This window comes from Erpetoichthys calabaricus, chromosome 7 (genome assembly GCF_900747795.2).
Source record: "Erpetoichthys calabaricus chromosome 7, fErpCal1.3, whole genome shotgun sequence".
NCBI lineage: Eukaryota > Metazoa > Chordata > Cladistia > Polypteriformes > Polypteridae > Erpetoichthys > Erpetoichthys calabaricus.
In genome coordinates, this window is record NC_041400.2 from 158,537,867 (window position 1) to 158,551,029 (window position 13,163).

At 40.3% G+C, this 13,163-nt stretch overlaps 1 protein-coding gene across 3 annotated transcripts in view; it reads left to right on the forward strand.

Annotated features, from left to right (window-relative positions):
* Positions 1-13,163, forward strand: part of arl15a (ADP-ribosylation factor-like 15a) — a 495,451-nt gene that overhangs the window by 213,509 nt on the left and 268,779 nt on the right. For all 3 annotated transcript variants that reach the window (XM_028805617.2, XM_051930023.1, XM_028805616.2), the window contains one exon: positions 4,164-4,372. In XM_028805617.2, coding sequence (XP_028661450.1) covers positions 4,164-4,372 — 209 coding nt within the window. The remainder of the gene's footprint in view (positions 1-4,163; positions 4,373-13,163) is intronic.

The window sequence follows — 13,163 nt, forward strand, 5'->3', positions numbered from 1 at the left end:
ACTCCTGTCCTTGCCAGGTGTTACTCAATGATATCCTTAATAATTCCTTCCATTAATTTTCCTGTGATGCATGTTAAGCTTATTGGCCTATAGTTGCTTGGATCTGCCCTGTCACCCTTTTTATATAATGGGATGATATTTGCCATTTTCCAGTCCTTCGGAATCTCTCCAGTGCGCAGTGACTTCCTAAAAATATGTGTCAAGGGTTTATATGTATACTTGCTAGCCTCCTTAAGAACTCGAGGGTAAATATTATGTGGTCCTGGTGATTTGTTTGATTTCAGCTTATTTAATCTGAGCAGCACTTCTCCCTCTACAATTTCCAAATTCCTCAGTACCTCCTTTGTAGTCCCGTTTACCTCTGGGTGGTTATCCACTTGCTCACTTGTAAACACCTCAGAAAAATGTAAGTTAGGGCATCCACTGTTTCACTGTCTGTATCTTTTAATTCCCCTTTACTATTTCTGATGCACTTGACCTCCTCCTTGACTGTTCTTTTACTACTAAAATACTGAAAGAATCTCTTAGGGTTGTCTTTTGCCTTATCTGCTATATTCCTCTCCAACTGTCTTTTAGCCTCCCTGATATCCTTCTTAATGGTTGCCCTCATGTTCTCATACGCTCTACGATTCACTTTGCAGTCATTAGTCTTATATGCCTTATAGAGCAGTTTTTTTCCTTTGCAACTTATATTTTAAATCTTTATTAATCCACCGTGGTTTTTTTTTTAGTTTCCTATTAATTCCAAATTAATGTATATATCTGTCCTGCATTACATGTAAAACATTTTCAAACCTGTTCCACTGCTCCTCGACTGTCTCCACACTTAAAAGCTTATCCCAGTATATCCTACTTAGACTTTGTCGCATCTGCTCAAAATTAGCCCTACCAAAGTTCAACTTAACAATTTTAGTCTTTGCATCTGTACTCTTACAAAATACTGAGAATTGTATTACATTATGGTCACTTGACCCTAGTGGTTCAATCACCTCTACACCCTCAATTCTATCCTGATTATTACAAAATACTAAATCCAGACAGGCTTCACCCCTTGTTGGTGCTTTAACATGCTGTGTTAAAAAACAGTCACTGATTACTTCTAAAAACTCCTGCTCTTGTGCTCCTCCATCTGCAAGGTTATCCCAGTTAATATTTGGATAATTAAAGTCCCCCATGACTATAATATCTCCCTGTAAACTTGCCTTTTTGATATTACTAAAAAGACGTGTGTTGAAATTACTGCCTGAATTGGGTGGTCTATAACAGTGGTCCCCAACCTTTTTGACAGCAAGGACCACTTTATTAGATGCAAATTTTTCCACGGACCGGTCGGGAGGGTTGGTTGGGGGGGGGGGGGCAGTTTTATACACAATTTACATAACATTTCTATTATTATTAAAGTTATTAAGCAGTTCGCATACGTTTGCAATCTGAGATTTTTCTTCTTTTTTGTATATAACAAAGACATATGGTTTACATTTGCCAATCCAACAGATTGCACATCACAAACATTAACACTGCTATCTTTTTTTCGTGTCTGCCGTTTCTATAGGAGGGTGACAATGAGTTAAATTCCAATGGATGTTTTTCAAATGTTGACAAGCAATAAGCAAAAGGAATCACTGAAAACCACAGACAACAAAAACAGCAAAAGAAAAAAAAAACAGTACGAGGAAAGTTCGAAGAAAGAGATTTTTTTACAATGTTTCTGTTTGGGGATCGTTGTGCAAACGTGCACAACTGAGCATGCGACCACAGATCTAACTGCTCTGTGGATGATTCATTCAAGCATTTCAAGGTCACTTCGTTGTAATGAAAGCATCTGTTGAATGTACTTCGTAGTAACGTGATTTCTATAGACTCATGTCATATGGGGAAACTGTCGGGACCATAAAAATTCTTTGTTGTAATAGTCTCTCACCTCGGTCTCTCTCCTCTCTCTGCACCCACTGCAAAGCCCCGCCCGCCAAGCGTTCTGAAAAGTCTGAGTGAGTCGCCGTTGCCGGCAGTTCTCTCGCAGCCCGGCTGTCAGACGGCTGCGGACCGGTAGTGGGCTGCGGACCGGGGGTTGGGGACCCCTGGTCTATAACACACTCCTAAAATAAGACCTCTTTCCCTAATATTTTCCAGGCGAAGCCACATGTCCTCACTAAGATGGGGCTCATCATCCAACTAAAGAGGACTTACATTTAAATCCTGTTTGGCATAAACAGCAACCCCACCTTATTTTCTGTTCTGTCTATCCTTCCTAAAACATGTGTATCCCTTTATGTTACACTCATCCCCATCTTTGTATTTTAGCCAGGTTTCCGTTGTTGCTATAATATCATAATTATGCGCTGCTACATACAATTCCAACTTGGACTTGTGCGTGGCACAGGCAGAACTTCGGAGAAGACTACTTTGTCAGTTCTGCTCCTCAGCTTGGCACCTAACTCCTTGAATTTGGATCGCAGAACTGACAGACTACCCTTATGTATGTCATTTGTTCCAACATGTTCAATGACAATTGGATCCACCCCCGCTCTGGCCAAGAGCCTATCAACCCTTCCAGGGAGGTCTCCCACCTGTGCTTCCAGAAGGCAACACACTGTGCGAGACACTCTCTCTCTGAAGCACACCTGCGCTTCAATCCCACTAATGATTGAGTCCCCAACTATCGCTACCTCTCTCATGATATGGACATGATAATGGTTTGACACGTCTAATTCTGGGGTTGATGCCCCCGGACAGTATGCACCCTTTACCTTATGCCTTGTGACCGTGACCCACCTATTTCTACCTGTCTGGTCTGGAATCTTCTCCCGCCCCACCTTGGGGGTGCACACTATCTCTCTAAAGGACACCTGGGCCAAGTCCGCCAATTCTCTGTTACAACGCAGGTCAGCCAACTCCTCCTCCAGTTCAGCAACCCTGAGCTTAAGGTGCTGGATCAGCTGGCAGCTCTTGCAGATGTAGCCCTCATAGACAACTGGCTCTTCCAAACCATCATTTAAAAAGTCCAACATCCAACAGGACTTGCATTGCACTGGCCTCATTATTAAAATTTGATTTGGGATTAGTAAACTGCCTTCACTTTTTTTTTTTTCTTTCTTAAAATTTAATTTCTTCTTCTTTTGGCTGCTCCTTAACTTAAGTGGTAACACTAAGATCTGCTACAGATATTTTACACCTTTTCCCCTTAAGCTCCTGTACTGTTCTCTCTCTCAGCTGCCTGCTATTTGTCTTTCTATGAGGTTAACTTTACTTTTCTCTGTCTCTTCTCCTAACTTTGCGCTCCTCTTACTTATAAACTCTCCACTCGCACTGTTTGTATTCCCCCGTATTAATGAACCCTTACGCTGTTGCCCACTTAATTGCTCTACCTCTGGACTGCTAGACTGTTTAATCTAAAATAAACAAATAAATAAAACTTGACTAACTTATTTGTTCCTACAGCCCCATGTGCTTTATCTGTGTCTTAACGCTGGCCGCTTACCTGCGCACCGCTGAGCCTTCCCCTTATACTGCGTTGAAGTCAGCCACGGACTTTTTTTCCTTTTCCTTTAAACTAAGGAATCGCTGTTACGACTACTTGGTTATTTGCTTACAAATGCCGATATCAGTTACTGCTGCTTTCTACCTTACCTCCTCGATGCTAATTCAAATACAGATAACAAGAACAAGTACAGGTACAAGTACAAGTAACTTTTCCAAGCGCACCTCCAAACACCCAGCTACTTTTGCTCATGTATCGACTGTATTAGGTAATGTACAGGTTGTTTTGATGATTAATCAAGTAATCTATTAAAAGTGTGATGGTTAAAAATTGATATGCTTAAATGTTATAATATGTGGTGAATTTTTCAAATCACCTGAATTTTATTTCACAGTATTTTTTATTAAAATTAGACTCTACATAATGGGTACACCATTTAATTATAGAAAAAATATTTTCTATAATAAATTGTACAGATTTTCAGACAGAAAACTTCACTTACATAATATGAAAAATGTATTTATATTCATATATTGCAAGTTATGTTTTTTAATTTATGTCATGTAGCTGTTGGTCACAAAGTACATCTCTTATGTTCTTGTATAATGATCTTTTATTGTGAAATTCCTAGTCTTTTGTAAGAAATGGAAAAATTAATATAGTAATTTGTATTTTTGGTTTCAAGGGGCTGACAACATAAAGAAGTATTGGAGCAGGTATTACCAAGGGTCACAAGGGGTGATCTTTGTTTTGGACAGCGCTTCTTCAGAAGAGGATTTAGAAATTGCAAGGAACGAATTGCATTCTGCATTACAGCATCCACAGCTTTGTACACTACCCTTTTTAATATTGGCTAATCATCAAGATAAACCAGCAGCTCGTTCTGTACAAGAGGTAAGAGTTTAATGTTGTTCCTAGTGCAATCAATATTTATTTTAAGAAATGTTGTTTATTAGTCTTATTAGTTATATCTGATCAACAGTAAATAGAGGATCACCGGCCCCTTCCAGCACAATATATTGGCAGTGCCAACCTCAACAGGGTTAATTGATTGAAAGTGGAGTAATGTGAACTGAATGGTTTATTTGTTGTTTCTGATATGTGAATATGGATTTCTTTTTTGTGAGATAATTTTGAATCTTCTTCTTTTGGCTGCTTTTTCCATATTTTCCTGTCCTCTGCATCTTGCTCTGTTACCCCAATCACCTGCATGTTCTCTCTTACCACATCCATAAACTTTCGCTTAGGCCTTCCTTTTTTCCTCTTGCCTGGCAGCTCTATCCTTAGCATCCTTTTCCTAATATACCCAGCATCTCTCCTCTGCACATGCCCAAAACAATGCAATCTCACCTCTGTGACTTTGTCTCCAAACTTGTCATACCCAATGCAAATCTTACCATCTTTAACTCTGCCACTTCCATCTCTGTCTCCTGTTTTTTGGTCAGTGCCACTGTCTTCAGCCCATATAACTTAGCTGTTCTCACTACCGTCCTGTAAATCTTCCCTTTCACATTTGCTGAAACCTGTTAGTCACAAATTACTCCTGACAACTCTTCTCCACCCATTCCACCCTCTCTGCACTCTCTTTTTCACCTCTCTTTCACAATCCCTGTTACTCTGTACTTGTGATCCCAAGTATTTAAACACATCCACCTTCGTCAACTCTACTCCTTGCATCCTCACCATTCCACTGACCTCCCTCTCATTTACACACATGTATTTTGTCTTGTTCCTACTGACCTTCATTCCTTTCCTCTCTAGGGTCTCCTCAACCTGCTCCCTACTCTCGCTACAGATTTCTTTGTCATCAGCGAACATCATAGTCCATCACCACTGCAAATAAGAAAGGACTTAGAGCTGATCCCTAATGTAATCCCACCTCCACGTTGAATGTATCTATCACTCTTACCGCAGACCTCACCACTGTCACACTTCCCTTGTACGCATCTTGTGCAACTCTTTCATACTTCTTTGCCACTCCCAACTTCCTCATATAATACCACAGCTTCTCTCGGGGCACCCTGTCATATGTTTTCTCCAGGTCCACAAAGATGCAATGCAACTCCTTCTGGCCTTCTCTATACTTCTCCATCAACACCCTCAGAGCAAACATCTCATCTGTGGTGCTCTTTCCTGGCATGAAACGATACTGCTGCTCACTAATCATCACCTCCCTTCTTAACCTAGCTTCCACTACTCTTTCCCATAACTTCATATTGTGGCTCATCAATTTTATCCCCCTGTAGTTACTACTACGGTTCTGCACATCCCCCTTATTCTTAAAAATCGGTACCAGTATACTTCTTCTGCACTCCTCAGGTATCCTCTCACTTTCCAAGATTCCGTTAAACAATCTGGTTAAAAACACAACTGCCATCTCTCCTAAACACCTCCATTCTTCCACAGGTATGTCATCTGGACCAACTGCCTTTCCCTTCTTCATCCTCTTCATAGCTGTCTTTACTTCCTCCTTGCTAATCCGTTGCACTTCCTGATTCACTATTGCCACATCATCCAACCTTCTCTCTCTCTCTCTCTCTCTCTCTCTCTCTCTCTCTCTCTCATTCTCTTCATTCATCAGCCTCTCAAAGTACTCTTTTCATCTGCTCAACACACCCTCCTTGCTTGTGAGCATGTTTCCATCTTTATCATTTATCACCCTAACCTGCTGCACATCTTTCCCAGCTCAGTCCCTCTGTCTAGCCAATCGGTACAGGTCCTTTTCTCCCTCCTTAGTGTCCAGCCTTTCATACAACTACCTCTCTCTTCACCGTACGCCTTATCTCATTGTACTCTTGTCTAATTTTTGCATCTCTCTGACTGTCCCACTTCTTCTTCGACAATCTTTTCCTCTGTATACTCTCTTGTTTTTCCCCATTCCACTACTTGGTTTCCTTTTTGTCTTTCCTCTGTTCAGATATCACCCCAAGCACCCTTCTTGCTGTCATCCTTACTACTTCTGCTGTAGTTGCTCTGCTGTATTTTCAGCTTCCACCATTTGATCCTTGGTTCTGCCTTCACTCTCCTCCTCTTCTTCATCTCCAGCGTCTTCCTACAGACCACCATCCTATGCTGCCTAACTATACTTTCCCCTGCCACCACTTTGCAGTCTTCAGTCTTCTTCAGATTGACCCTCCTGCATAGGGTATAATCTACCTAGTGCATCTTCCTCCACTCTTGTACATCACCCTATGTTCCTCCCTCTTCACACCTTCATTTTCCAGCTTCTTAATCATCAGTCTCTCTGACAGTCTTTTCACCTCCATAACACACTTGACATACTGTTCTTTCTGTATAACCCCTACCCCATTTCTCCTCCCATCCACACCATAATAGAAAATTTGAATCCATCTCCAATCCACCTGGCCTTACTCCTCTTCCATTTAGTCTGTCGCACGCACAATATATTAACCCTCCTTCTCTCCATCACATCAGCTAACTCTCTCCCCCATCTATCAGTCATACTCCCAGCATTCAAAGTTCCTACCCTCAGTTCCACTCTCTTTACCTTCCTGCCTCTGGACACATCTCCCCCCTCTTCTTCTTCTTCGGCCAACAGTAGCTCAATTTCTGTCAGCACCCTTTTGGCTAACAATACTGGTGGCGGCTGTTGTTAACCCAGGCCTCGACCTATCCCGGTATAGAAATCTGTATTGTTGTCCGCCTATTGATCTTGCAAAATGTTACACCTGATGCCCTTCCTGACGTAACCTTCCCCATTTATCCAGGCTTGGGACTGGCATGAAGAGACACGCTGGTTTGTGCATCCCCTGTGGCTGGGTTTTGAAGGTTAAGAATGAATCATTTTGAATGTTAAAAATTAATTCAGTTATTAAAATTCAAATCTCCTTCATTTTCATTTGAATTTGTAGTGGCGTATTTCAAATGACCAGAATGTTTTTAAGTGTCTCTGAATCCCAAGAATATCAGGCAGTCTCATTTTTCCTAATACAGCCTAGCCAATTTATTATATATAAGCAGTATTCCATCACTCTTAAAACATTTTAGGAAAATCCCTAAGCGCCTAAGTTTTTTTTCCCTTGGCTTACTCAAAAATATATTTCTTAGAAAATACTTTGTTTATTTGCCTGGAATACTGTCCCTACAGTTAAAAAATGTAATCATCTGCCTAAAGAAATATTGGGGTAAGTATATTTTTTCAGTTTAACAGTGAGCCAAAACCCAATTTAAAGTCTCTCACATCTTTATTAATTTTATAGCTAAAATATAAAATCTTGGCAGTGAATGCCATTTGCAGTAGAATTTATTTGATAATAAGATAATATGTATTGTGTGTATATTTTATAAAAACTAAAGAAACTGCAAGTACATCATGAAGTCTGCTTACTTTTCCAATAAAATTGTCACAAATGTATTTAAGTATTAACTCTTATTAATTATGTTTAGTCATAATTGTTAAGTGTGTCAAAGATATATAGTGTATAAAGAATATGCAAGAGGAAAATTATTTGGAGATAGAGACTTAAAGTCAATTTCACTTACTGCTGCATGCTGTGCACATTGTTGTTTTATACATGTATCAAGTAAAAATATTCTGTCACCAGAAATATTTATTGATATTCTACATGCAGAGAAATATTGCTTAAATTACATCAAGCAAATTTCAGGGTTTGGGAGCAACTGAATTCAATAACAAAACTGACTTTTGCCCTAAGATTACTTTAGAAATAATAAGAAGCTATGTCTTCAAAATTTAAACACCATTCAAAATATGTGGATGACACATAGTGTGATATAAAGAGTTTCCTTACCAAATCCATTTTCTTCCCTGCAAAAGTAAAACCTCCTCCATTATAGAAGGTGTCACTCATCCCGCACATGGACTGTTTGCTCCCCTCCCATCGAGCAGGAGATTGCACAGCTTATGGGCTAACACTACCCAGGTTACAACATCACTAAATCTGACTGTACATTTTGTGTGATTTATACTACACTTTGCATTTTGTTTCAGTAGTCTCGTGTACTAAACTGTTGTTACTGCCTTTTTTACTTGCTGCTAATTACAGGGTATACTGTAATAATATTTAATTTAGACATAGTTATCTTACTGTATTTATGCATTATAGTTATTTCATTCTATTTATTGTTTATCTTTGACACCTTTATCACAAAGTCAGTGGGATTAAGTGGCTACTTTTTATTATTATGTTTTTTTGTTTTTTTTAAATGGGGTTATTATGGGCACTGTTTATTTACCGGCACCTGAATACCAAATTTCATTTCTGCACATGGATGTTGGAATGACAATAAAAGATCCTTAATCCTTGAAGATGGATTGTAATTCCTAGAAAAAGAAAATAACTATAGTATGTTGAAGAGAAAGCAAAAAAAAAAAGAAAGACTAAAATACAGAAATACCTGCTATTAAAAACTTGAGTAAGTATTGAGTAATGGTGGCACGGACACACGCAGTGGCTCGGTGGCTCTCGGCTTTTGGCTTTGTTTTATTTTTAATTAAGTTTTTACTGTTAGTTAAATCACTCGTAGCATTAATCCAGTATGTAAGGGCTGATTTAATTAATATAGAAAAGCGGTTCGAGCTCCACGTATCCCCAAGGCTAGACTTTATTCTGCCAGAGGTACGGTGGACTACTGAGGCTTTTACCATCCCTCCCTCTCTGGCCTAGAAGATGGAGGAGACACCGTAAACAAAAGTGGGACAGAAGGAGCGGCCTACGTGCTAGGCTACATGCTAATCCATACAGACCGATTCTTCCCTGTCTCTTCCTTACTAATGCCAGGTCTCTGGCCAGTAAGATGGATGAGATTTGGCTGAGGATCGCCTCACGTAGAATGGACATTATTACCGAGACCTGGCTGGATTATAACATTCCAGACGCTGTGGTGGAGCTAGAGTGGCACGCTCTGTTCCGGGCAGACAGGACTGCAGCTTCCGCTAAATGTAAAGGTGGAGGGCTGGTGCTGTACACTAATAAATCCTGGTGTACAGCTACAGACATTATTGGAACATACTGCTCCCCTGACTGGGAATATCTGGCAGTGAAATGTCGACCATTCAAGACGGTAAGAGAGTTCTCCTCCATTCTGATAGTGGCTGTTTATATCCCACCTCGAGCTAACGCTAAATTATCATTGGAAGAGCTGTACTGCCTGATTAGCAGACATATGAATGCCAATCTAGATGCGGCTGTAATTGTGGCTGATGAGTTTAATCATGTAGAATTAAAAGCAGTGCTTCCCAAATTTCGAGAATTCATAAACTTTCCAACTCGAGACAATAGCATTCTGGATCAAGTTTATTGCAATATCCCTGGAGCATACAAGGCTGTAGCAGCCCCACATCTGGGCATGTCGGACCACATCGCAGTGGAGTTGATCCCAGCCTAAACTTCCATGATCTGCAAGATGAAACCGACTACCAGAATAGTACAAGTATGGACTGAGGAGGCATCTTCAGCATTACAGGACTGTTTTGAGCATACTGACTGGGGAGTGTTCAAAGAGGGCTTAGATCTAGAAGGATATACATCATCTGTCCTATCCTATGTGCAGTTCTGTACTGATGCTGTCCTGCCCATGAAGACCTTTAGGGTGTTTCCAAATCGGAAACCGTGGCTGGACAGTACGGTGAGGTCCCTGATTAAAGCCCGGGACACTGCATATAGGTCAGGCGACAGGCTGGCATATAGCAAAGCCCGAAAAGAACTGAAAAAAGGAATAAACCTGGCAAAATACAGATACAAACAGCGTATAGAGGAGCATTTTGATAACGACCCATGGAACATGTGGAGAGGCTTAAAGACCATAATGGATTATAAGCGCAGCAATCAGCAGGTCAGCCATGACCCTAGTCTCCTATTTGCACGCTTTGATGCATCTAGCAGCAGGGAGACTGTACATCTCCTTTGGCAGGAGGAGCAGCATCAGCCTCTAGTCCTGCAACTACACCAAGTGAGGTCCACCCTGAGGAGGATCAATACCAACAGAGCTACAGGACCAGATAAGGTGTCGGGTAAGACACTGAAACTATGTGCTGATCAATTGTCAGGAGTCTTTCTGGACATTTTCAACCTTTCTTTACAACTTGCAATGGTCCCTGTCTGCCTCAAATCCTCCACTATTGTGCCAGTGCCTAAAAAATCAGTGATCACCTACCTTAATGATTACTGCCCTGTGGCTCTGACCCCAGTAATTTATAATGAAGTGCTTTGAGAGAATCCTCCTAAAGTACATCAAGGATGCCATCCCTGTTGGATTTGACAACCACCAGTTCGCCTACAGGGGGGAACAGATTTACAGAGGATGTTGTCTCAACAGCCCTGACTCATCTGCAGTACCCTAACACTTATGTTAGGATGTTATTTATCGATTTTAGTTCAGCATTTAACACCATAATCCCAGACAAGCTGGTACAAAAGCTTCATAATCTGGGTCTTTCCACATCGTTGTGTTTCTGGATCAGGGAGTTTCTCACCAACAGGCCTCAGGTGGTTAGAATTGGACATTGTACATGAGCCACACTAGTTCTGAACACAGGTATGCCACAGGGTTATGTGCTTAGCCCAGCACTCTTCACGTTATTCACGCATGATTGCTCTGCCATCCATGCCACAAATATGGTTGTGAAGTTTGCAGATGGTATGACCGTGGTGGGTCTCATATCAGACAATGATGAGACTCACTACAGAGAGGAGATACAACACCTAGCACTATGGTGCTCAGCCAACAACCTCATCTTGAACACCAGCAAGACCAAAGAGGTCACTGTGGACTATAGGAGGTACAGAAGAACAGAACATGCTCCTATATTCATACATGAGGAGGCTGTAATGTGTGTGGACAATATCAGGTTCTTGGGTATCCACATCACATCAGATCTGACCTGGTCTTTGAACACATCTCACCTGGTAAAGAAGGCCCAACAAAGACTCTTCTTCCTCAGGAAGATGAGACGTGCTGGATTCTCCTCTTGGCTGCTCACAAAATTCTACAGATCCGCTATAGAAAGCATTCTCTGTCACAGTATGACAGTGTGGTGTGGCAGCTGCACCGCACAGGACAGGAAGGACTTGGCACAGGTGGTGAGAACAGCACAGAGAATTGTGGGAAGCCCTCTCCTAGACCTGGACGCTGTATATGCTGGAAGGGTGCAGAAGAGGGCTAGATGTATACCTGCGGATCTCACTCATCCGGGAAATGGGTTGTTTGTACCACTTCCTTCGGGAAAGTGGTACAGAAACATAAAAACACGTAGCAGCAGACTGAAAGACAGCTTTTTCCCCAGAGCTGTGAAGTCCATCTGCCCCTGCTGATACACACACATACATCTACCCCCAACCTGCCCCCCTGCAGACTTGCACATGCACTTTCCCTCGTAATTAAACATACACAATTGTATTCTTCCCCTGCAGACCCACGCACACAGATCACTGATCTCTGTAGGCATACTACCTCAGGAAAAGTCTGAACTTGATGATGTCTTATTGCTTATTGCTGCTGTCCTTTATATTTATTATATGTATTTTATTATTTATAGTGTATTGTGTATTTTAAGTATTCTGCCTTGAATCTGAGTTCTGCCAACAAAAAATGTGTTATGTGTGTGCATAATAACAATAAAGAATTCTATTCTCTATTCTCTATTAAATGTGTAGACTATTTGAAACAAAATGCTGGAGGCTACAGAATTTACATGTTAGGACCAATGAACTAGTTCCTAGTCGAGAGTTGTTTCCTTCCTTGTGCCCACTGATGATGGGTTTGGCATTGAGCCAATACAGTGACCCCTGAATTAAATTTATTAGGTTTGAAAATGTAGTTATGTATGAATGAATGTAGGAGTTAGGATTAAGACATTGAAAGTGCCCTTTTGCTTTTGTAATGTGTTTTATTTATTTATTTATTCTTCAGCCATCTTTAAACTACAGTATAACTCGATCTAGATGAAAGAGTTTTGCTTTCTGAAATTAGTACAGAAATAAAATATGCTTTTTACCATTTATTGTATTTGTGCATTCATATTTTGATTGTTTAGGTAATGTCATTTCGGTTTTGGTAATTGGCAGTTTTGTTGAACATTCGTGATATCATTGGTATCCATAAGAACAGAGTAGAAGATCCCATGCATATTGACATTATTGAACATTACTTTTCAATTATTTATTGCTTTCTTTGTTCTGCAGACATCTAGACAATTATCACCAAAACAAAATGTGCACTCATAATGACTCACATTGTTTTACTGCATGTGATGGAGATCATAGACAAATGGAACTTATAAAGTATCTGTTAATTGGGGGGACAATTGTGGAAACAGAGAAACTACAACATGACTCTGTATTATAAGGGATGGTGGCATCAGCAGGTTTAAAAAAAAAAAAAAAAAAAAACATAAAATTTTAAATTTCTGCTCGGAACTGCCTTATGCCTTTTCATATTATGGGCTTGAATTAATGTCTATTAACAAGAAACAGTACAAGTTACTAATTTCTTTTACTCATAAATGTGATCCTTGATCGTTCTCGCTCTGCCATATCCTCAGCAATAATGACTTGGTATGCTATAAAAAAAAAAAAAATCTACAATTGGTTTGTGGCCCCTCATTCAGTTTCATTGTGACATAGCTCTATTGCATAATTTGCATTTTTTATTTCATTTGTTTTTCTTATTGTGCATTCATGTGACATGTATGCTCTTATTGCTG